The sequence below is a fragment of the Barbus barbus genome (genome assembly GCF_936440315.1).
Source record: "Barbus barbus genome assembly, chromosome: 6".
In the NCBI taxonomy this organism is placed as follows: domain Eukaryota; kingdom Metazoa; phylum Chordata; class Actinopteri; order Cypriniformes; family Cyprinidae; genus Barbus; species Barbus barbus.
In genome coordinates, this window is record NC_136734.1 from 32,025,947 (window position 1) to 32,049,725 (window position 23,779).

General features: G+C 36.3%; 1 protein-coding gene across 2 annotated transcripts in view; it reads left to right on the top strand.

Annotated features, from left to right (window-relative positions):
* Positions 1-2,031: 2,031 nt before the first annotated feature.
* The window catches only part of LOC306871134 (zinc finger matrin-type protein 4-like), a 73,768-nt gene continuing 52,020 nt past the window's right edge, over positions 2,032-23,779 (top strand). The window contains exons 1-3 of one of the 2 annotated variants that reach the window (XM_079418851.1): positions 2,032-2,183; positions 13,167-13,268; positions 22,681-22,770. In XM_079418851.1, coding sequence (XP_079274977.1) covers positions 2,097-2,183; positions 13,167-13,268; positions 22,681-22,770 — 279 coding nt within the window. In that variant the 5' untranslated portion in view covers positions 2,032-2,096. The remainder of the gene's footprint in view (positions 2,184-13,166; positions 13,269-22,680; positions 22,771-23,779) is intronic. The other variant, XM_079418852.1, reaches the window with a different exon arrangement.

A 23,779-nucleotide genomic window follows, 5' to 3' on the forward strand; every position in this document is an offset into this window, starting at 1 on the left:
CTCTCTGCGCCATTTTAAAAAGCATCCGATGGATGCAAAATAAAGTCTCTGTCATGAGTTAAGTCCCGTTAACATCAAGCACGATAACGATAAAGATATAGTTCTAAAAATCGTTTTCAGTATTAAAGAATAGCAGCGTCCACACCACAACTATAACGATAAAGGCACAGAGAAACCATATCCTTGGAATCACTTCCAGAACGATTTTTTTCCAGCTGATTAACATAAAAACACTGACAGCCAATCAGAATCCATCCTGCTATAATGTGCTGAGAATTTAAAGCGGCAGACGCACGTGCTAACAGACGATATCGTTCGTTGGTGTGGACGCTAATATCGTTATCTTTATAGTTCTCTTTATCCTTATTTTGCTTGGTGTGAACCAGAGCCGCTGAGAAACAGAGTTGCGACACTCCCATAGGCTTCCATAGGAACTTAGGAATGCGGAAGTAAAGCGTGTCATGGAGCAGCCAATAGTTCCAAACCACCGATAGTTTCAGCATTGAAGCCCATTCATTTCAGTGCTTCTCAAGCACACTCGCCAGAAATTTGAGGAAATTACAGCATTTTTGCCATTTTAACGCATTAGTTTACCTCTCGGAAATCTGACCAGTAGTTGCATTTTATGAAACGCGTTACAGTTCATGTTTATTTTTAGATAATAGGCAGTATATGCTATATTTGCAGTTAGATAACGTGGATATATTATATAATAAAATAGATGAATACAGTTGGTTGCCTTTTTTATTTTGAAGTATTTGCAAAACTTAAATTTACAGTCTCAGTTAGTCTAGCACAGTTCACATAGCAATTATTTTTTTTAATAAATATAAATAAATAAATAGAATAGAATAGGTAAGTGCTAGTATTAATTGGGCAGATGGTCTTTAGATGGTTTTATTTTGAAAATGGCTAAAACCATTTCTAGCATTTTTCTAGCATTCATTGTTATTCACTTGTGTATGCATATTGTATCTTATATTTTAACATAATATTATATTAAAATGTGAATAATAGATGACCATAGATGAAGAAATATATATTAATAGATATATATTAATAGAATAACATATTTTACATACTAATTAGATTTCTTATACTCTTTAAATAAGCATAATTTATTTCCTCATTGGTCTGCACATCCACGGGAATAAGTGTAACTGTTTTTACTCCTCCATAGTTAAACAAGATTTGTATTAAACGAATTAATCAATGGACGTTTTGTGTTAATATTTGCCAGAAAATGCTGCAAGTATACCCGCTGTTGTTGTCTGACCCGATTAATCCCATTCTAACCTATGGACAGCCGGAGTTGTTTGGAACTATTGAGAGCTCCATGAACCAGGTGACCGCGCGGCGGCGAAATCAAAGCGTGTCACAACTCTGTTTCTCAACAGCTCTGGTGTGAACGGGCCTTAAAGCATGGATACGTTGTTTCCGTTCAAATCAGCGTAAATAACGTACAATACGTATCCATGCGTTAAACCCCGTTCACACCGCCAGCGATTTTTACTCTGTACTCTGAAGACGCTTGAGGGCGTTCCTACTTCTGTCCTTTTTTAATGTTATTGGTAGACTGCACGTCTGGACATATCTTTAGAAAATGCAATCACAAACTATATATCGCCGGTAAAACTAATCTGACTAGGAATTAGACTTAAAAGGAATAAAAGTAGCATTCTGCTGTTAGAGAGAGTTGTTAAATAAATTACTAGAGTGCTCAGTGCATTAAATCATTAACAGGTGCTGAACTTCTCACTGCATCATATAATTAACAACACGAACCGTCAATGTATGACTCAAACTCACTTTAGACTGCCAACAGTTTATAGTCAAATCATTTAAAACAGTGAGATCGCTCTGGAACTCTGTCATGTGATCTTATCTGATCTTTCTCATTTGTGCACTAGTGTCTTGTTATAAATCCCAGCTTGTAAGGCCACTACTGCAACAACAACAACAAAAAAAAACTACTCCTGCCATTCAGCCAATGGAGGACGGCTGGGCGGAGAACGCTCTGCAATTGAACTAAAGCACCGCAGGCAGCTGTGCACGAGCATCCTCTATTCTACACACGCACCCACATCACACAGTCAATGGATTACACCTTCTCTCTCCAAGTGCAACACCATCTGACCGTATACCCGACACACTTATACGAGGACTACAGCTTAGAGTTACAGGTATGTTTATAAAAAACGAAGTCAAAGTCTGTGCTAGTTTGTTTATCGGTGATACGCGCGGCTCCAAACTAACCCTTCTCTCGACTCTGTTGGAGATACTTGTTAAACACACGAACAACATTAGACCGGATATTCTAATATTATACGGTGGTGTTACACTTTCTCAGATTTCTTGACGCTGTGACGCACGAAAGCCAGTTGTAGCGCGAATTCGATGAATGTGTTGCGTGCTGTGATGTTTACATGATAAGGGACTCGTGAACTGTAAATACAATTCATAGTATCATACCTGGCGTTTCATTTGAGAGACCTCACCAGTATCATTTTCTTAAGCTCTACCAAGAAGCAGTGATGATGACCCCCCAAAAAGGTACATTTCGGTGGCACGAGGCAGTGTTGACAGATTGCTCAATCTCACAGCTGTTTCATTTACTGCAAACGATCAATTATGTATCACTGTACAGTCTTTAGAACCCCGTCGATGAGGACAGTGTCAGTGCGCTTTGAGCTTCGTTTTCACCTGTTGTGATCTGGGTAATTTACCGAGACAGTTTGATTGTAGTAGTGTCAGCTCTTGAATATATGAGGATTTAATGTAGTGCCCTGGGCAATTGTTGGATTATTACCTGTCCTTTATCTAGCCAAGAGAAGACCAATTGATTTAGACTTATACAATTTGCAGTCGTATGTACTAGGAGACATGTTAAAACAATTCTGCAAAGCAAATTAGTTTAGTTTTGCGCATATATTATTTATTTTCAGAATCCTTGTTGATTCAATGATCTTGCTTAGGCAGGTTTTCTTTACATTTAGGGTACAGGTTGTTCTGTACAGTACATTGAATAAACAAAGAAAAGAAGCAGAATGTTTTAGACATTTTTTCAGTTTTACAGTCTTTGTAAGTTTAGTAGACACTCACCATTAAAGCACTATGCCCAAATAAGTAATCAAAGTTATTTTAATGCATGTTTTTTCCTTAATAATTGTATTAACAGTTTTACCACTATGTAGTTGCTTTAAAACTGTGTGCATATAACGCATTATATAAATAAATGTGACTTGGCTTCGCTTTTTTTTTAGGAATTTAAGAACAACCATTGGTATTTGTGTTATTTTTCTAGTCATTATTATTAACTTAACATAATGCATTAAGCATTTTATTATATAAGTATTTAACCATTTGTTTTTTGTATTTTGAGCCTCTGTCCCTTTAAAGTGTCTCCTCCAGGTGCTGCTTAGATCATCTTTGTGCGGAACAATGGTAGCATTAATATTCTCTTTCATATTCCTTGGAGTGCAAATACGTGACACAAAAGCAGATGTCTTTTTTCGCAATAAGTGGCTTACCTTTACTTTATCCCTGGATATGTACTTTGTCTGCTGCAGATGACATTTGCTGTAGTTAGTGAAGAGTCAAATCTCATTGCTTTTGTTTGAACTTGTCTATTTGTCTGTATTAAACTCTATAATTATCATTTAGGATTAGAGATGAGAAATACATTATAAGTTTTCATTTTTAGCCATTCATTAGTATACTGTCTAACAAGCTGGGCTATAAACAGTTTAAACTGGGCTATAAACAGCAGAGAGAGAGTAAGATGTGAATTATTGATGTTTTCTTGACACTGTTTTTCTGTGCAGAGAAAAGAGGCTCATCTTTAATTTTTGTTATTATGGCGTGTTTACAAATGAGCAGTTTCTGCCTGCCAGCTGGAAAACAGTATAAGGAGAGAGCAATGCCAGATATAACAGCATCACACTTATTGCATTCATTATAGATGTATCATAGTCCGAACCGTCCCGCTGTGTGGTTTTCAGTGATAAAGGAGTAGACAACTTCAAAGTTTGCTCATTTGAACATTATTTCCCATCAGCATTCACACGTGAGCCTTCCTGCCTCATGCCATGTTTTTAGAATTTAGCCATTTTCTCAGTATTGGGGGCAGTGAAATTGCACAGCAGTGGGTGGGTGGGTGAGTGGTTGTTTAAACTGTCAGATAAAATCATCCGTGCACCACAAGGTGGCTCTGTTAGTGTAGAATCACCTCAGAATTACCTCTGGCTGGACCTTTTTTTTCAAGACTCCTGTGCAAAGCCTGCCATACTTATAGTTGCAAATTCTGTTGAGGTTCATCTTTGTGGACTGTCCTTTCCACAACAATGGAGGGCCTTAATAACATCAGAATTTGTGATAAAATCTGAATAATTGAGATTTCAAAAGAGCCGTTGTTTACATTATGATGTATATCTTAGCAAATATCTTTCGTAATAAGGAGCAGTTGAATTCTTTGAGACATACTTTTAAAAAAAGTGATATTCTAACATAAAAATAATAGAAGAATCTGCTGTCTCCATAAACAGAGCATCTTAATTTGTCTCCCAGGACTTCTGAGGCAGAAGTGACAGCCCATTGCCTCTCCAATGCTGTTTTTCCATTGGGAGGGACAAAGCCCAAACTTATGGAGAAGCTTATGGAGAGGAAAATGCCTTGCCAAAGCTCAGAGATATGATATGATATTATCTTTCACTATCCATCTCCATTTCTGCTCACAGGCATTAAGTAGCAAAGCTGAGGTTTAGACTCCCAGCATTACTTACAGCAATACTAGCTATCCTCATTGCACCATGAATACATATGCTGATTAAAAACCTCCTAAATGATCTTATTTATTGAAAATATGGTGTTGTCTAGTCATCTGTTTTATAAAATAGGTATAAAAATTCAGTTGTTTGTCTAAACATACCGCTCATATCAAATCTTATTATATTGTTTATCGGAAGTAAGGGTTATTTGCTTTGGAGGAGTGGGGAATGTGTCCTTTATATGAACTCTTTCTTCATTTTATCAGATGTTGTTGGAGTCCATGGGGTTCTAGTGTGATGAAGAAAATGAGTTTTCTAATTTAATCAAATTTATAATACATGGTCCAGCCCTATTCTAGTATGAGTACGACGCGTTTGTCGTGTGGTTTCACACTGAGGGAGTATATTCTTAGCTGGCATTGAAAGCACCCTACAGATATTAAAGATGCAAAAAAGGTAGCTCTAAATGAAATGGCACAGTGCATAACCGATGGCGGTGTTCAAGGTCGATTTTTGTCCTTACACCCAGTGAATGCATTGTCTGTTTGAGAACCTTGCAGTACATGTTCTGAACTGTTTTCCAACGAACACTGCAAAACACTTTTTTGTCTAGTTTGAGTGTATAATTGTGTGAGTTTGCTAGACTAAAAAAATATATTTTGTGCAGTTGTAAAACAAAGATTATTGGAGTATGATTTATAAGAAAAGACTATTTCAGTTATATTCTTAAAATTTTTATGTTTTATTTAATGTGTTACCTGGCATGTCTTTGTAACTGTCAGTTAAATTATTTTTTATTTTTTTGTAAAATTCCCATGTGCTAATTGTTTCTTCAGTTTTTTACAGTACAACAGTACAGTCAAACTAGATAAAAAAGTTTGTCGAGACAAACTTTAAGTTGACTTGAGAAAGCCGGACCAGAAAGTTTAAAAGAGTTTGAAAAGTTAAAAAAAAGTTAAAGAAGTTTCAAAAGTTTAAGTTTTAAAAGTTTTTAGTTTGACGCTTTTCAGTCGATAGATAGATAGATAGATAGATAGATAGATAGATAGACAGACAGACAGAGAGAGAGAGAGATAGATAGATAGATAGATAGACAGACAGACAGACAGAGAGATAGATAGATAGATAGATAGATAGATAGATAGATAGATAGATAGATAGATAGATAGATAGATAGATAGATAGATAGATAGATAGATAGATAGATAGATATCTAGGTTCTCAATCTTCAACAATCTTCAAAGCCTACATAATTTTGAAGAATTTTCTAATAATCCTGAAGCCCCCTAGTGGGCCCCAGCCTTCTGGGTGAAAACCACTGCCCAAGTGTATAGTAGAGAAGTGTATAGTTTCTTGCACTATTATTTACTATTTTTCACAGAAATTTATTTGAGATAATTGGCGGATCCCCTGCAGCATTGTCACAGGCCCCCTTAGGGTCACACACCTTCTGTCTTACATGAGGCCCATCTGAATGTTGCACCACTTCCAATTAAAGCGATAGAACAGGTTAATGATGTTTGACCTTCAGCTGGCCACAGGGAAGAAGCAATGAGCAATGTTTTTGCCTTGAGAAATGAACTGACATTGAAACAGCAGAAAATGTGCAAAGGTGAGGAGGGAAATAAGTGGATAAATATTAATCCTTTAAGTGAATCAGTAATTATGTTTTGTGTTGTTTTAAGATGCGCTTAAAATGTCAGATATGTAATCGGTTCTATTGTAAGTTGATTGCAAACAGGTCTAGCTCACCAACCAACACCGTATTTAAATGAGTTAGATGCTGGCTTATTGTAGCATGGCCACAGTATTACATAAAGCCGTCTTAATTTACCCCATGATAATCACCCACTGTGACAAATGTATTATTTGCTGTCAGGAACAGGTCACTTTCCTTCATCGTGCTACAGTAAATTCCATCACATCTCCTTGCTACTCTGCACATGACAGCAGATGTTTCCCCCATCCCCTGGACACATAACACCACTGTCTTCGGTAGGATGGTGGAAAAAGCATTTTGTACTATGTCCCCATAACAGCCCATGTCCATGATGCATCCAAAATTCATGAGTCTAGCAAAGAGAGATACTTTGTTCTTGTGCATCTAAACATCTGCTGTGTAAAAGAATCTCCTCTGTCGCTTTATTTTGTAAACCATCGGGGGAGTGGACCCGTCCCACCCAGCATTTGGCTTATGAAGCTGTTCGTGGAGTTGGTGAGAAGTCAAATAGCATAATTTTCCTCTCATTATTTATCTTGGTACATATTGTACACAGGTTCTGAATTATCCATAAGCACTCCAAGGGTAGTTTCAAAGCCCTGTCAGGGAGGCTAAACAACTGTGTGAATACAACACAACATTAGAAAGATTAGCAGACGAGAACAGGCAGATGCTGAGCAGTGCAAGGCTCTCTTTTCTTTCTTTTACATTATTTATGTTATTTTCTTGAGACATATTTTCTTCTGTCAGTCCTGTTTACGCAGTATGAGGAGCTACTCAGGATGTGTTATTTTGTTTAGGTGAACAAATCTTGTTTCTTGCCCTGAAGTTTTGTTTGCTTTTAGCTGCTTATAGACCTACTTAAGGGATGTTGATTCTGAACTTAACTTTTGCAAAGTGTCACCAAGTTATATAAAACATGGTTTTGATATTATACTTTTTTAAAAATCCGGCTTTATAGTGATCTTGTTTTTCTGTCTGCTCTTGAAATGATCATGATAAAGTTCAGTAACAATCCTGAGATATGTACATCCCATTTTATCTCTGTGCTTTCATGAATCTTTTCTTTTCATTTTGCTAGAAGCTTTTTGTCTTAATTTTGTCCCAATTTTCAGTTGAGTATGTATGCTTATGAAGAAGATCTTGTTCTGTTTACGAGTTTATCTTTTAACTAATGTGATCAAGTTTAGATGAAAAGAAAAAAGTTGATATAAACAAATAATAATTTAGGTGAAAATTTGATTACGCTTTTAAAATATTAAAGTGCAAATTGAAGACATTTATGATGTTACAACATTTTTGATGTAACCGTTTCCACAAAAATAATAAGCGGCACAACTATTTTCACAAAAATATATTGAGCATCAAATCAATTAAAATTATTTCTGAAGGATCATGTTGACACTGACTGAACTGGAGTGAACTGGAGCGATAACAGAAATAAATTACATAATAAATATATATTTAAATAAAAACTGTAATTTTACTATTATTTCAAAATATTAGTTTTACTGCATTTTTGATCAAATAAATACAACCTTTGTAAGCATAAGAACCTTAAAGATTTTGAATATCTTACCAACCCCAAACTTTTTAATGGTAGCATGTATACTGTTTATAGTATATAGTCAATATTGTTAGTAGTCGTTTAAACATTTAAATTATTATAGTGTTAAAACCAATTGATAATCAGTCAGTTTTTGACAAGCAAAACAGCCGTTTGGAGTTGCTGTAATTTAATGAATATCATCCTGCTCAAGACCCCTCATGCATCATGCATATCATTGTTCATTTCATTGTTTTGTTTTTTTATTTGCATTAAGACAGTCTTATACAAAAACATAAAAGTTGTTTTTCTGTGGCTACCTGCTGCCTATGGCAATTTTTTATTAGTATAGAGGACACACAGACACTCTCCCTGTGATTCCAGTTGCTTTTCTCTGTGCATTGGGATGTGTTGCCTCAGAATGCTAATGAGCTCAAGTAGGACATGAGGACATTACTCAGCAACCAGCACTGATGTGTTTGCATGCCTGTTAAAGCACCAGCAGGGATTGGAAACGTACCGACTTGGTTATTATGCTGCTGTGTTTGGTTGCATCCTTCTGAGCCTATTTTAAGTCACTGGAAAAATAGCCAAATGCAATATACTCATGAATAAGTGTGCTGTTGTTCTGAATATCACTTTTTGCCCTTAGGGTCGAGGGCAAAGAATCCAAAGCATCAAGCTGGAATGGAGTTTATGAGCGGAGCGACAGTTATTTCCTGCAGTTTTAAAGAGCGATTGAGATCTGAAAGTGTTTTTGCAGTGTCGGGACTTTCTTAAGCTCATGTGACAGTAGAAGAACTTGAAGCAGCTGGCGTCCAGCTCAGTACCTCCCCTCAGCGATTACAGCACACCTTTGACAGCCAGAACATTTGTCAGGGCCGCCCACTGCACTGCCCTCTCTGCACTTCCTGCTGCATCCCACATGCATGCTCCTCACTATGGACACACATGCACAGTATTTCTCTAAATGATATTTCATCCTCTTAGGTTCAGTGCAGTCATGTGTGGTTTGGGAGTTTGAGTGATGGATGGTATCTGTTCACTCGGCTTTGCATAGTCTTTAGATGATGATTTGGACTACATGGCAAAGCATTAACAAATGCATTTAAGTGGAAAATGTAATAAAACATACAGTACATGTATAGTATATAAATTGTTGTTATAATGTTTTTTAATGATATTCTGGTCACTTTATTTTAAATATGAAATAAAGTACAATTCTCGACATTAAAATACCAGTAACTTCGACTTTTGCCTCAATAAACACTAGTTTAGGTATTAGGGATGTAGAATATCATCATGTAGAATATGTGCTTTATAAGTAGCCTACTAATAAAGAGCTAATATGTTAATAATAGGCATGCTAATAAGCTAGTAGTTAATAGTTAATAGTGAGAATTGGTCCCTTAGTGTTACTAATATTCTTATAATTAGCACTCATTCTCATTGATTTGGTGCTCAAGAAATAGTTTAATGTTGGAAACAGTTGTACTGCTTTATAAAAAAAAAAAAAAACTTTCTGAACTTTCCATTAAAGCTTTCCATGCAAGTTTGAAGGTCCTTGGCAGTCTGAAAATCTGTTGTAGACTTTCTTGTTTTTATCAGCAGAGGAGTTCGAGTCAAGTTATTTTTATTAGTGCCTTTTGCATTTTGTTCTGTGATCATGTTGTGTGACAGCAGCTGAGGCAAAGATGTTTTTTGATTAAAGATAAGGAAAAAAACTTAGGAATTACATGCACTGATAAACTGTGCATGCTAAAGCCAGAGCCATTTTATTAATAAAGGAAATAGGGTACATTTTAATCACATTCACATGGCAAATAAGTAAGGGGGGAAACTCTTCAACTCTGTCAGCCCCATTCCTCTCTCTAAGCAGGCCTCAGACTGATTAATAATGCAATTGTTTTTTTTAGATGTGTGCGGTGTGTGTGTATGTGTTCATGAGAGCGATGGAGCTTGGGCTCCAGTGATGGCATTTTGCCGATTTTGTTCTGCTGAATTTATGCACGGTTTCCTCAGAGAGGGACAGTGAGCTCCTCTCCCCACACTATCTTTCGACTTCTTCTGTTTTCATTCCCTCTGTCCATTCCTCCCCTATTCTGCAGTAGCTGTGGTTATCTTTTATAGTTTTTTTTTTATCTTCATCTCTGCAAACTTATGCTGCCGGAGTGTCTGTACAAACTTATTGTCTGAATTCAGCACATATACAGTCCTTTGTTTGAGAAGGTTGCCTTTTTTTCTGACGATGGGTAAACTGAGGCCACAAACAAAAGGAAGCTGAAAAACCATGCGCAGTATTCTTAATGTTGGTGTATGGTTTTGCAGGTCCATCACAAGTTACAACAGCAAAGTACTTTCCACATGTCTCTCAAAGTATGAGAGCAGAGAGTCAGAATCTGAAGATTGAATCTATTGAAGATTTACCTGTCCTCTAAATCTGATGAAGATTTAGAAAATATCTAGATTAGCAACAGCCTGGGATAGATTTGGGCCACTGAATGAAAGATTATAATAATTTTATTTGAATAGCTTGAATATGGTAATGGTGTTATATATCTATCTATGCATGAATTAGCGTAACAAACTGACTCTATTTGGAAACTATTCAGTATGTTTATTTATTCTGTCTTCGAGAAGTTGCAGTCATTAGCATTTGCAAATCAGGCCATGCTAAAAATGTCAAAATCCCTGTGTCTTAATCTGCTGGCATGAAAATTCACCCATCTTTTTAAATGCATGTTATTGATCTTGTGAATGATTCATCCATGCATTTCTCTGGTTTTAAAATTTGTTTTGTAATTTTTAATCAAAATGTCATAACTTGATCCCTGGTAGCATATATCAGACTTTCATTTAGTCTGCTTAAACCCTGTACCTTTCTTACAATTGACTGCATTCAGATCTGCCTCCATCCAATCAACAACTGCTGGATCAAACCAGGTCCCTGTACTATTTTTTTATGTTTTACTTTTTAGATAATTTCTTTCACTCACAATATAGCCATCAGGTGAACTGGCTTGTCTTACAGGGACTTTAAAACACTCAAACTAGCCAATCGAAGTTTTGGGGTTAAATTACAAATTCATTAAAGCACAGAAGGAACTGAATTTTGCCAGAAGGCTCCTGGTCTAATGGATTTTTAAACATTCAAGAACAACATCAAAAACATCAAAATAACTTTTAAAGTGTCACGATATCACACTTTAGAGCAAAAAGTTTGCATCCTTGCAAGGGTGTGTGTGATAAAGCAGACAGAAAGAAAACAAGAAGATAAAAAATATATATATCGGGGAAAAGAGGATTACAGAAGCACATCAAAGATGCCAGCTGCTCAAGCCGCCAGCACTTTTTTCAAACTCTCGCTTGCCTGCAAACTAAAGAATGATTGCAGACAGTATATTGAGATTGAAAGGCATCAATGCATGTCTGAATTCAATGTATTCATTGTTGCCTGGTCATTTTTTTTAAAGCCAGCATATACACTATATTGCCAAAAGTATTGGGTCACCCCCTTCTAATGAACATGTTTGACTACTTTAGTAATTTCTATGAGTACAAATCTTAATGTTTAAGCATATAATGATATTCTAGGTAATTGTGTGCTTCTAATTTTCTTCTAAGCAACAGTTTGGACAGGACCCTTTTCTATTCTAACATGACAGTGCCTCTGTGTATAAGGCACGGTTCAAAAAGACATGATTGATTCAGTCAGTGTGGAAGAACTTGACTGGTCTGCAGAAAACCAAGTCCTAATCCCAGCTGAACACCTCTGGTGTGACTTTATATGCAGACCTTGAGCCAAAAACCCATCACCAAACACTGGGATTAGGACTAGGTTTTCTGCAGACCAGTCAAGTTCTTCCACACTGACTGAATCAATCATGTCTTTTTGAACCGTGCCTTATACACAGAGGCACTGTCATGTTAAAAGGGTCCTGTCCAAACTGTTGCTATAAAATTAGAAGCACACAATTCCGTAGAATATCATTATATGCTTTAACATTAAGATTTGTACTCACAGAAATTACTAAAGTAGTCAAACATGTTCATTAGAAGAGGGTGACCCAATACTTCTGGCAATATAGTGTATATGATATCCCACCGTGTGCGTGGGAAGATGTGTGTAAGTGCAACTGTGTGCCCTTGAGCAAAGATGGCAAGCAAGCATGCTGTATCCTTCCACATGTGCTGTTAAGATGGATAGAGATGCTAACGGACAGCTCTCTCTAGGTATTACACCTCTATTTGTCCTGAGACCAGTTTCCTTAAGAAGTGCCTTCATACAAATCTGCTGTCTGTTAAATCAATAATCAATTGTACAGCATGGCAGCTGCTTTCAAACACAGTATGTAGGCTTTTAACACCTTGTCTCCACATCAGTGCAGCTGTTAGTAATTGGCAGTAATAAGGACACTCTAATTGGTCTATGAGGAAAGGGAAACTACAGAGTGATAAGTTCCTTCATTACCCAGGACACAGAAATAAACTGAACAAAAATTTCAATCTAAAGTAAAGCTTAGCATTTGCCGGAAGTAAAACTTATAATCCGAACGCATTTCTAGTTATTGCAAAATGTTTCCTACTGTTCCTTTATCTCTTTATTATTTTTCCCTCCACCTGTATCTGGCTGCAACCATCAAATAACTAATATGTGAATTTTAGGCCCTTGACTTATCATCCACAAAGCACCTGGTATTTAAAGTTAACTTTATGTATATGTATTTATAGCTTTGCAGTGAATTGCCATTTAAATGCATTTATTTTTTATTTTTCATTTTTCATCACATGAAGGTCATATGAAGGTTTTATCTGTTGGTCTAAAACCCCTGCAGTCTGTTTATAAGCCATTCTGGGAGTGCAGCTCCAATAGAGGCATGTCACGTCCTCATGCTGGTTCAGTGTTAGGGTTAGTGACGCATGCTGAAATAATTAAAGTGACAGAAACAACATGTCTTCATGAATAATTTATGTCAGACATGTTTTCATGACACTGTTTTTCCCAAAAATATGTCTAGCAGTACAGTACGTGCAGTGGTTTCGACTTCTGTAATTTTCAAATTCAGTGTTTAGTGATGGAAGTGTATAATAAAGTGCTGAAATATAAAAATGTTTTGTTGTTGTTGTTGTTCAGATGAAGTCAACAGAGGTGGATCAAGGCCTTTTCACAGACAGTTACTGCAAAGTGTGCAGCGCTCAGCTCATCTCAGAGTCACAGAGAGTGGCACATTATGAGGTGAGACCTGCTTTCTGTCTACATCATGTCTGCTTGTATGTACAAATCTCCTTCTGCCCTTTTGTTTGTTTGATGCTAGTCATTTTAGATGTTGTTATCCAAAGTGTACTTACAGGGACAATCCCCCTGGAGCAATCAGAGTTTAAGTGTCTTCAAGGACACAGTGACAACTAACTAGACTGCTTTCTGAACATCTTCTATAAGAGTTTCTGTGTGCATGTCCTCTGATCTGTGTTGTGAGGAATACTGAAGCAGCATAGCTGTATTACAGAGTGTTTCCCTGTGGTCATTGAACGGTGAATTATATGGCCACTCGTCAACAGAGCTGTAACCTGAACGGGCCCAGATGGGAACATAATATATTTGCCCAGGCAGGCATGGAGTACAAGAAGAAGCTAGTGTGCTGGTCAGTGTAAAATATTAATTCTGGGTTTGTTTTGTTTGTCTGAGCTCAGTGTGTTATTGGCTGAATTGTCCCATGTGGACTGAGTGATGCAGGACTATTGAGCCGCTTTGTCCTTTGCCAATGCCCAATCTGACCGTTTTATGCATTTCAATAGTAAGACAGTACCTGACCAGAAAAATTGGCTTCCTGTGAATCCCTAAGAGCTGCTGGTCTTGAACAAATCATGCTTTTTCAATCATGTGTTTTGACTGTCAGCTGCACAAAACATGGATAAGCTACAACAGGCAAACATGTCAGCTGTGTGGATGTACTTTATCTTGACCAAAACTGAGGCAAGAGCAAGTTGTTTTGTTTGACTGAAATATTGAGAGGTGTCTCGTTACTGAAATTTTTTTCACATACGACTTCTTTTTGTTTTCAGTTTTTGAATAAATAAGTAACTTAATTTCGGTTTCTGTTTTGGTGCATCACTAATTTAGTCTTTTCAAAGGAAAAAGGCTATCTGGTGCATCTGAGGCTGCTGGGTAAATTACTAAAAGCTGCTAAAAAGCTTAAATCATTTTGCAAACCTCCACAGGCATTAAATGAAAAATGCTGAGAGTTTTTGTCTCTCTTACTCTGTCTCACCTCAGACAAACTCCAAAGTGTACCAGATAGTGCTAGGGGATATATATATATATATATATATATATATATATATATATATATATATATATATATATATATATATATATATAGTAGTCAACATTTTAAGTGGATCAAAAAAGTTCATGAAAGTTGTCCAAAAACAAGTATGCATTTTGGTTTTAGGACAACTTTGATGAAAGGTTTTGATCCACTTCAAATGTTGACTTGTGTACAAAAGAAGTGGACAATCGCTGTTTATTTGCAGCTTAGCAAAATATCACCTGTGATGCTTAATGTCTATAGTGGCAGCAAAAGGGAAAGTATGGTTGAAAACATAAAAAAAGCAGATTGCATCATAAAGTACGGAGTAACAGCATTCTTATGAAATTCAATATAAATCGTAAACATAAAGGGTCTCTCAAGTACACTCTGATGTTAATCAATAAAGTGAAACATAATACAAATGACAAAAACCTTCATTTTATTTACATGGTTCACTTACTAAATCCTAATATACTCTGCTCAATCCTTTTTGACATTCAGAAGAAACTTACAATGTGGTTTCTTTAACTAATGAGGGGCTTTGTCACAATTTTGACATTGGATTTAATTTAAAAACAAAATTATTTGTGTTTGCATTGAAATTGCCCTGAAGCTCATTTACTGTAGCGGCTGTAACATCTACAGAGGCTTTAGCACTCAGGTCATGGTTTTAGAAATTATGCTGAGGGCACAATTTTTCCTCTGCGATGAGCTTTTAATCCTCGTCCCTGAAACATCAAAGACTGAAAGAAAGAGAGAGAGAGTGAGACAGATTGGAGGAGGGAGAGAAAATCCAGACATTTGAACTGAACAGTTTAACAGCAGCTGTATTAAAAGGGACATTTATAATGCAGAAAGACAATCATGGACAGGAATAGCACTTCCAGCATGGGTTTCATTTTATAGTCCTCAAGGCACTGATCCAGGGACTCTATTTATGTGTTCAAGGACATTCCATACCTTTTCATGTAAGACTGTGAGACTATCACAAGTACAGGTGTGATACTGTAAATGCTATTGTTGAGCTCCAGGCTAGCATCCTCTTAATGTTAAATCCAAGCATATTGCTGTGCTGCTATGATTGCTAGCACCATGCTTCAAGGTGACTTTTTCTTTCTACATTTCTGTTACTGACGGTACATCAGGTATGCATTACCAAAAGCAAACAGAAGTTATCTGGTGTCTTATAAGCAGTAAGCGAGGTCTGTGGCCTGTGTCTCCTATTGAGTGTAATCTCTCTGGTGCGCTATGCTATTTCATTTCTTTTTGTTGTCCCGCTCTCTTTCTATCTGTTTGTGTGCCCTTGGCTTATGTTTTTCGTCCATGCAATTCCAATCAGAGTTCATACATAATCTTACATATGTATGAGCAGCATAGCGGAGAGCGGGAAGACTGTAGGCTTTTATTTACGCCTGGCCATGGTGATATTATCAGCGCTCAAGGACCAACCGCCCTCTCATTGTCCTGGATCCTCCTCTACAAGATTGGAATGATCCATGTGAGTTTGTTTCTAATGAGAGTCCTCATTTGTAAATCGCTTTGGATAAAAGCGTCTGCTAAATGACTAAATGTAAATGTAATGTAAATGAGATTCCTGATTCACACTATAAGGACTAAAGGACAATAATCACGGGTGAAATTTTCTTGTTTCATGTAAATATTAATGTGCATATTTCTAGGAAACAGCTGATTGATGCCTTTCCCCAACCTGACACAAAACTAGACCTGTGCAAATTATCATGATAATATCAATGTTTAATCTGATTTCTTTTTAACATATTTTACCATGTTTAATATATTCTACAGAATTGATGTTAATTTTCCTGCAAAATTAGGACAGAAAGTGGGGGAAAAAGTATGAGATTGAATCATTGGCTGCCATTTTTTTTTCTGTGATCTTTCAAACTTTTGACACGTGTGTATGTAACATTCAGAAATTTGGGGTCAGTAAGATTTTATTGAAGGAAATACTTTTATTCAGTAAAGATGCATTATACTGATCGTTTAGATTTAAATATATACATTATTTTTTATTATATAACATTTATTATATAAAAGCTGTTCTTTTGGAGTTTTGATTCAGAATTCTGGGAAAAAATGGCACCAGAGCAAGAAAAATGTTTCACTGTTTTCACTGCAACATTCAGCAGCACAACTGTTAATTAAATATTAAGAAAGAAAACAGGTCATTTAAATTTTCAATAATACATATTTATTAAATAATAACTATATTTTCAATCAAATGCAGACTTGGTTAGTATAAAGAGATATATTTCAGAAACATTAAAAAAATCGAACCAACTTTGAGCAGTACTGTATATTAATTATGTATGCATAAATAAGCCTCTTAGCCGCCTTCGGCTGCAGAGAATTAAAAAAAATAAAAATGTAATAGCGACCCAGATTGTGACTTGATATCTGCAGTGTGACTTTATTTCTTATTTTAACCTTTTTGTCATTTTTTATTCTGGCGAAATCAGCTTCCACAAAAGTAGATTAAGTGTGATTAAAAACAAACAAATAAATCAGTCAGGCAAAATGTCATAGGGTAAATGGCCTCATGCTGTTGTGTAGGATATAGGCTGCCTTGCATGTGAATCTTGTATTGTGAGCTGTGAGAGGTCTGACGTTGATTCAGCACAGCTCTATTAAACACATCTACTCTGTTATTATCTAAGTAAGGATCAGTAATGTCTTTAAATATGGCTCTAAATTTGGCTTCCTCAATTAGCTCCTGTACAGTGGGCTAAATCGGGACGTTCTTGTTGGCCTAACAGCCGTTAGAGTCGTATAAAGAGAAGAAATAATTTCTCTGTAAGACGCTTCTTAAGATAGTGCTAATTAAAACAAGTTCGAATAAAATTGGGGTGCATGAGGCCAACCAATGAACGTGATTCTCATCCCATCTCTTTCAGATGCAACAACAAAAAAAAATTCATATGAAAAATGCACCAGTAATTGTATTTCTTAGTAGCACATATTGTACAGTTACAAAATAATGAATTCATTGTCAGCTGATTTTAAGAACAAAGAATGTTTGCCAGTCCAACCTTGACAACTTGCTTTCTGGGATATACAAAACAGATTTTGTATATTTAGAGTTTTTTTATGCGTTTTTCAAAGGTTATGCAGTTACATTGTCCAGTGTGTTAATGTTTATTTTGTCTGTGTTGCAATGATTGCATCCAGCACTCAGTTGCAGTAAAGGCTATATATAACTTTTCTTGCACAATCTGCAGAGAGCATAATTGCATCATAAATGGTTTTCTGTTGATTCATTGTCAGTCACTAATGACAGTAACAGCGAGGTCAAACCAGCCATAACAGTGGGGGATTCTGTTTGCAGTGTGAAGATAAAATGCCCATATATTTAGATACAGAGCAAAAATGTCACAAAAAAATACAATAATTGTTGTATTTGACCTTTGATATTTTTTTTCTTCTGAGTATAGAGATTTTTTGTTCTCATTTTTAACTGGCGTGAAATTCCTAAACAGTTAACATAACACTGTATTGAAGGCACAAAGCACAATGCATCCATTGAAGAAAGTATTTGATGGATTTGAATCTTGCTGCAGTGGATTTTTATGCTTTGAGGATCTTACTGATTATCTGGTAAAACTGAAGCCGTAGTATAATTCTTCTTTGTCTCTGCTGATATTTTCTTTAGCTCTTAGAAGTGGGGAGGAGCGGCAAACAAATTGGAAGTAGATGTGTTAATGTCCAAAACAAAGGCTCCGATGAAATATGGATGAGGGCCTGTCAGGAAAAACATGAACGCATATCATGTGAAGAGTCCTTGGATCTAATAGAAAGTCTTCCATACCCAAAACAAAGACTGATTGATAATGAACTCACTTTTCCACACTTTGATTCATATTTAGATTTACCATGCATCACAAGTCACATATTTCTGTTTGATGCTCAGGAGTTTTACTTCCAGTAAAGAAGTATTTGGGATGTCATGCTAATGGAATTTTGTCTGCTCATTATTTTGAGGCTATTTCTTTTTGAAGTACTTTTCAGTATTCTATCCTTTTAATAATAATAAAATTCAAGGTGCTCATGTTAAAATATGTTTGAAGGTTTGTTTGAAATATTTTCCAAAAATAATTGACATAAAGAACAATAAGAAGCTCTAATAGCCTGTCCTAGTTTTTTTCCCCTTTTGTAATCTACAGATGTACTGTGATTTTGTCTACAAATCTTCCGTCAGCATAGTGAATCCGATTGAGCAAGGAGGTTTTGGCATGATTCTGAAATCCCACTCAGTTTCCTGGCTTTCTGTGATAGAATTCCTGCCTCCAAAACTGGGTCTGAACATGTTCTAGTGACTAAGCAACCAGAGGCCAAATAGTGAGGATGCATATAGTGCCTTTGAATAGAATATGCAGTGGATCTGTGGCATGTTGATAACCCAGTTTATTTGATGCAAATGACTAATTAAAATGTATTGCAGGAAATTTATTTTTCAGCATCATCTGTTGGGTTTTTGCACCTGTACACATTTTTTTTAAATCTTGGTAGAAGTGGAACTGGAAGATGATGTAAATGTATTGGTATTTTTATTTCAGTAGCTGATTTGAATTTTGTGTTAGTACCCTTGCTGTCTATGGGAGGGTTAGAGAGCTCTCGGATTTTATCACAAATATCTTAATTTGTGTTTGGAACGACATGAGGGTGAGCAATTAATGACAGAATTTTCATTTTTGGCTGAAGTATCCCTTTAAACTGTATTTCATAGAAATGTGCATAATTATTGTCCCACTGGTTAGTTCTAGGATTCAAAACTTGCCATGTATTATACCAGTATTGACAAACCTCAGAACAACATATAAGCAGCTCGCAGCATGAGCAGGATTTAATATGTTGAAGGAAGTAGGCTTTTCCTTATAAACAATTTTTCCTTCGAATTATGTTGCCAGATTGAAAAGCTATGAGAAAAAATTTAACTCTGTGCTCAGTTGCCGTCTGGGTTCCTCTAAATTGTGTCTCAGCATGGAAATGAACTGTCTTCGTGCCACCAAAAACAGACTTTTACTGGTTTTAATTTGTGCGTCCTTATGGCACACATGCTGTTGTTATCTGTAAAGGTGACAGAGTCTGCTTTTTGGTTGATGAATCCATTAAAAAGGCCTACTTACACTACTTGTTTAAAAAAAGTTAATTAGCAACAAGGGTATCAGAAGCTGAAGCATCATCTATAGGTTTGAGGAAAGCTAAAATGTTGTTGTAGGTAAACATGAGTTTGTTTCAAGTGAATAAACTTGAATAAAGCGAATCCTGCCTGCACTATTGACGGGGTCATCTAAACTTTAACTGACTTTTGATATGAAAACATAAAGTAAAACCTGCGGCAGATGTGTCTCAGTAAACAGTCCTTTACAAGTTGGGTGTAGGTCCTTTTATAGTAATGAGTCTTGAAAGCTTTCTCTATTTGCCAGTTATTTTCCCCCTGAGCTTACCCATGAGTAGAGCTTGATGTTTTCCTCTGGCCAAACGACAGTGGGGTTTGGAACATCATGGGCTTTTTGTGCTTGGAGCTAAATTGTGGCCCTCTAAACCTATTGCTGTGACAGTTCAACCCCAATCTGAGTTTACCTAACCCTTTGAGACTAGTTTTGTCTACCTCCATGTAATTACAATACCCAAGACTCCCTGAAGTCAAGAGTACTTAACGATAAACTTTGGGTCAGATTAGTCCACAAGTGTCATTTATTCAAATACAAGCCCACTGTTTGTTGCTAAGGATTGTGGCTGGGGAGTGTCTGTTTATTTATAATTAAACAAATGAATTGTTATTACATCTGATGATTTCTTTGGGGTTAATGCAGTAATCTCAAACATGATACACACACTTGCATGTATAATATGTATTTATGCAAATTTTATATTAAAGTGCTTGGCCTGACCATTAAAATTTTTTTAAAAACTACAGTTCATTAATAAATATATAATGTCTCTTATTTATTTATAGAAAATCAATTGATAACACCTGACTATTACACACTGACAGGCAAGAATAGAGACAGACAAATTTGCATATTTATTGCATGCTGGTGTTATAGGAAACTGAGAAATTATGGATAGAATTGTTGCTGAAGAGAAATGTTTGTATTTGCACACACTTCATGTGCTGAAGCAGCAGCATTCTCAATAAATCTTGAGTTGCATCTGTCCCTTTCCATCTCTCTCTGTCTCATTTCTTATTCTAGTCAGTCAGGTCTTTTTCATCCAGGTCCATGTGTCATTTTTTGGGAGTCCAAGAAAAGCAGACAATCTTTCACTTCTTCAAGAGGAAATGAGTGGCTTTCAATGCAGATTATTCCAGTGCCACTCTCTGTCCTTCTCTGCCCACACTTTGCCTCTTTCCTTTGTGTTGAGGATGAAGTTCAATTACCCTCTTGTCAAACAACATCATTTTCAGGTAAACTGAGCTGTGAATTGATGTGGCCCACTCTCTGAAAACTGTGCCGTCAAACCCAAGTAATTGATGGGTTTTTGATTTGTGGCTCCACACTCACTTAACACCAACCACACTGGCAGAGGTGGGTAGAGTACCCAAAAACTGTACTCAAGTAAAAGTAAAAGTACTTGTAGAAATATTTACTCAAGTAAAAGTAAAAGTAATAGTCTGAATAGTTACTTGAGTAAGAGTAAAAAAGTATTGGATAAAAAAACTACTCTAGTAGTTAGTTACTAGTTACTTTGGATCATATAGGTACTGAATATAGTCTAGTTTTATTTAGATATATAGATTACATTTATGTAATGTGTATGTGTATATACACACACACACACACACACACACACTGCCGTTCAAAATATATATATATATACAGTATATATATATATTTTAATGTAATTTATTTCAGTGATGCAAATCAGAATTTTCATCAGCCTTTACCCCAGTCTTCAGAGTCACATAATCCTTCAGAAATCATGTTGATTTATTATCAGTGCTGCTCTTTTTAGCTTTCTATTCATCAAAGAATCCTGAACAAAATGTCACAGGTTCCAAAAAATATTAAGCAGCAAAACTGTTTCCAACACTGGTAATAAATCGATATATTATAATGATTTCTGAAGGATCATTTGACTCCGAAAACTGGAGTAACAGCTGATGAAAATTCTGATTTGCATCACTGAATTAAATTATATTTTAAAGTAAATTAACTATGTATTATCCTATAACCTCTGACACTGAAACCTCTGAAAACGCCTCACATGACTGCTCTGAACATAACGAAACAAATGCATATTGACGGATCTTCTGTTCTGCAAAATGTAAACAAATGTAGCCTATATTTTTGCAAGCGTAAATATTGTAAAAATATGAATATTAATTGTGTCTAGAACAGGCCGCGCGCCGCTGCGCAGAGCTAACGCGGGTTCCGCGGGTGTTCATTTCATACTCTGTGACAGCTTATTTAATTAATTGTATTTAATGTAAGGTACATGTACAACAAACTGGTAATGTCATAGTGGTATCGTGGCCTATACCTGTGGAACAGTAGACAGCACACGCGGTGTTCATCTAATAAAAGATCTTCATATAGCTCTAGCAAACAAGCCTTTGCAGATTTGTTTTCAACTGACTGTAGATCCAAAGCCACGTCTTCAGCGCTCTTGATGTTCTTAAACTCTCTGTTATCTGAGAGAGAACCGCTTCAGAGACTCAGCGCGTGCGGCAGGGAACTGAACAAATCATTCAAACTGATTCGCGAACCGATTCACTGGTTTGATAAAGCCTTTAAACAGAATCGACTCAAAAGAATGAATCATTTGCGAATGGGCATCGTTCATTGCCCAGAGAAAAGTAGACGGCGCGTTTGGAATAAACCGAAGCATTTTGAACTTGTATTGCATTAAGATACAGTAACGAGAGGAGAGTCGCCCACAGTAACGAAGTAAAAGTACCGTTTTTTTCTCTAAAAATATACTTGAGTAAGAGTAAAAGTACCCATTTTAAAATATACTCTAAAAGTATTAGTTACCCAAAAAATGTACTCAAGTAAATGTAACGAAGTAAATGTAACTCGTTACTACCCACCTCTGAACCACAGTAATTATTTATTGGCCTGTGCATGAGACTGGCACTGCCATTCACTTCTCACTCAGTTCCTGCTCCAGTGCTCATTTTTCTTTGGTAATTTTGTGTACTGTTTCTTCACAATTAAGTCTGTACAGATCTTTTAAGGGTACAGATCTTTCACTTTGATTTATTACATCATCTTATTCTCTTATAATATTCAGATTGCAGAATCATCTGATTGTGTGCAGGAATAATAAACACACCTAAATGATATTTTTTTCCTCTCCATTCGTCTTTTTCAGAGCCGGAAACATGCAAACAAAGTGCGTCTGTATTACATGCTGCATCCAGTAGACGGGGGATGTCCAGCTAAGAAGCTCAGAACAGATGACGTGAGTATCTCTTCCTATTCTTTTTTTCACAAATGACAAGGTGGAGAACATTTTTTATTTTAATGAGTTCTAGTCATTGTTTTCCACAGCAAGCCTTAATTCTTTATTTATTTATTTATTTATTTTTAGAAAACCCTCTTTATAGTATGTTTGTTAGCACAGTGAATACTGGTGAATGACTGTTGCCCTATTTATGGATGATTGTAGTGGTGACTCCATGGTTGTAGCACGTCAGTCCAGCGTTTCATCACAAGGAGACAACAGCTTGGCATGTGTGAAATGTTTTGATCCATCTGGTTTTGCACTGCATTGTCACTTTGAGTTAATAGGTGAGCCTGTGTGTTCAAGCTTGGGTTTAATAATGGAGCAGATTTGACATGAAGGCCAATTAAATTAAAACAAACAAACAAACAAGAAAGTTCAGGAAACTCAACTCTGAACTTCAGCCATCTTCTGTGATGAGTCTCGCTGAGATGATAGTCAGTGTGCTCTGCTTCTCTCAGTAGGATAAAGCAGGCTTCTGCTTTATTGCCGTGTTTGATGGGCTATTCACACAACGAGAGGGGTTCACAAACACAAGGATGTGTGAATGTTGCTGGGATCAGCCTTTTTGCTTTCTCGGCTGGGCAGAGAAAGTCTATGATGCCTGTGGTTTTTGCAGATGTTGCATGTTCTTTAGACAGCTTCCAAAGAGTCCAACAAAGCTCTCACCGTAGGAGACCAAATGCACATCTAAATGTTTATGGGAGAGTCAGAGAATGCGAAATCATAGCCATCGGCTATGGGATACGGTTAGAATTAAATTATATTGAATGCCGTGTATGTTTTATTGATATTCTGTATGGTAACAGCACTTTTATACATCATTATACAAGCTACTGAGGTGAGGAGAATTGCAGTAATGAAGGTAATTAGTATACACGAATTGTGTAGGAAACTGCCACCTTCAATGGCCAGATTTCAAAAGACTATCGTGCTGCTTTTGAGTTCTTTGACTGAACTATAGCTT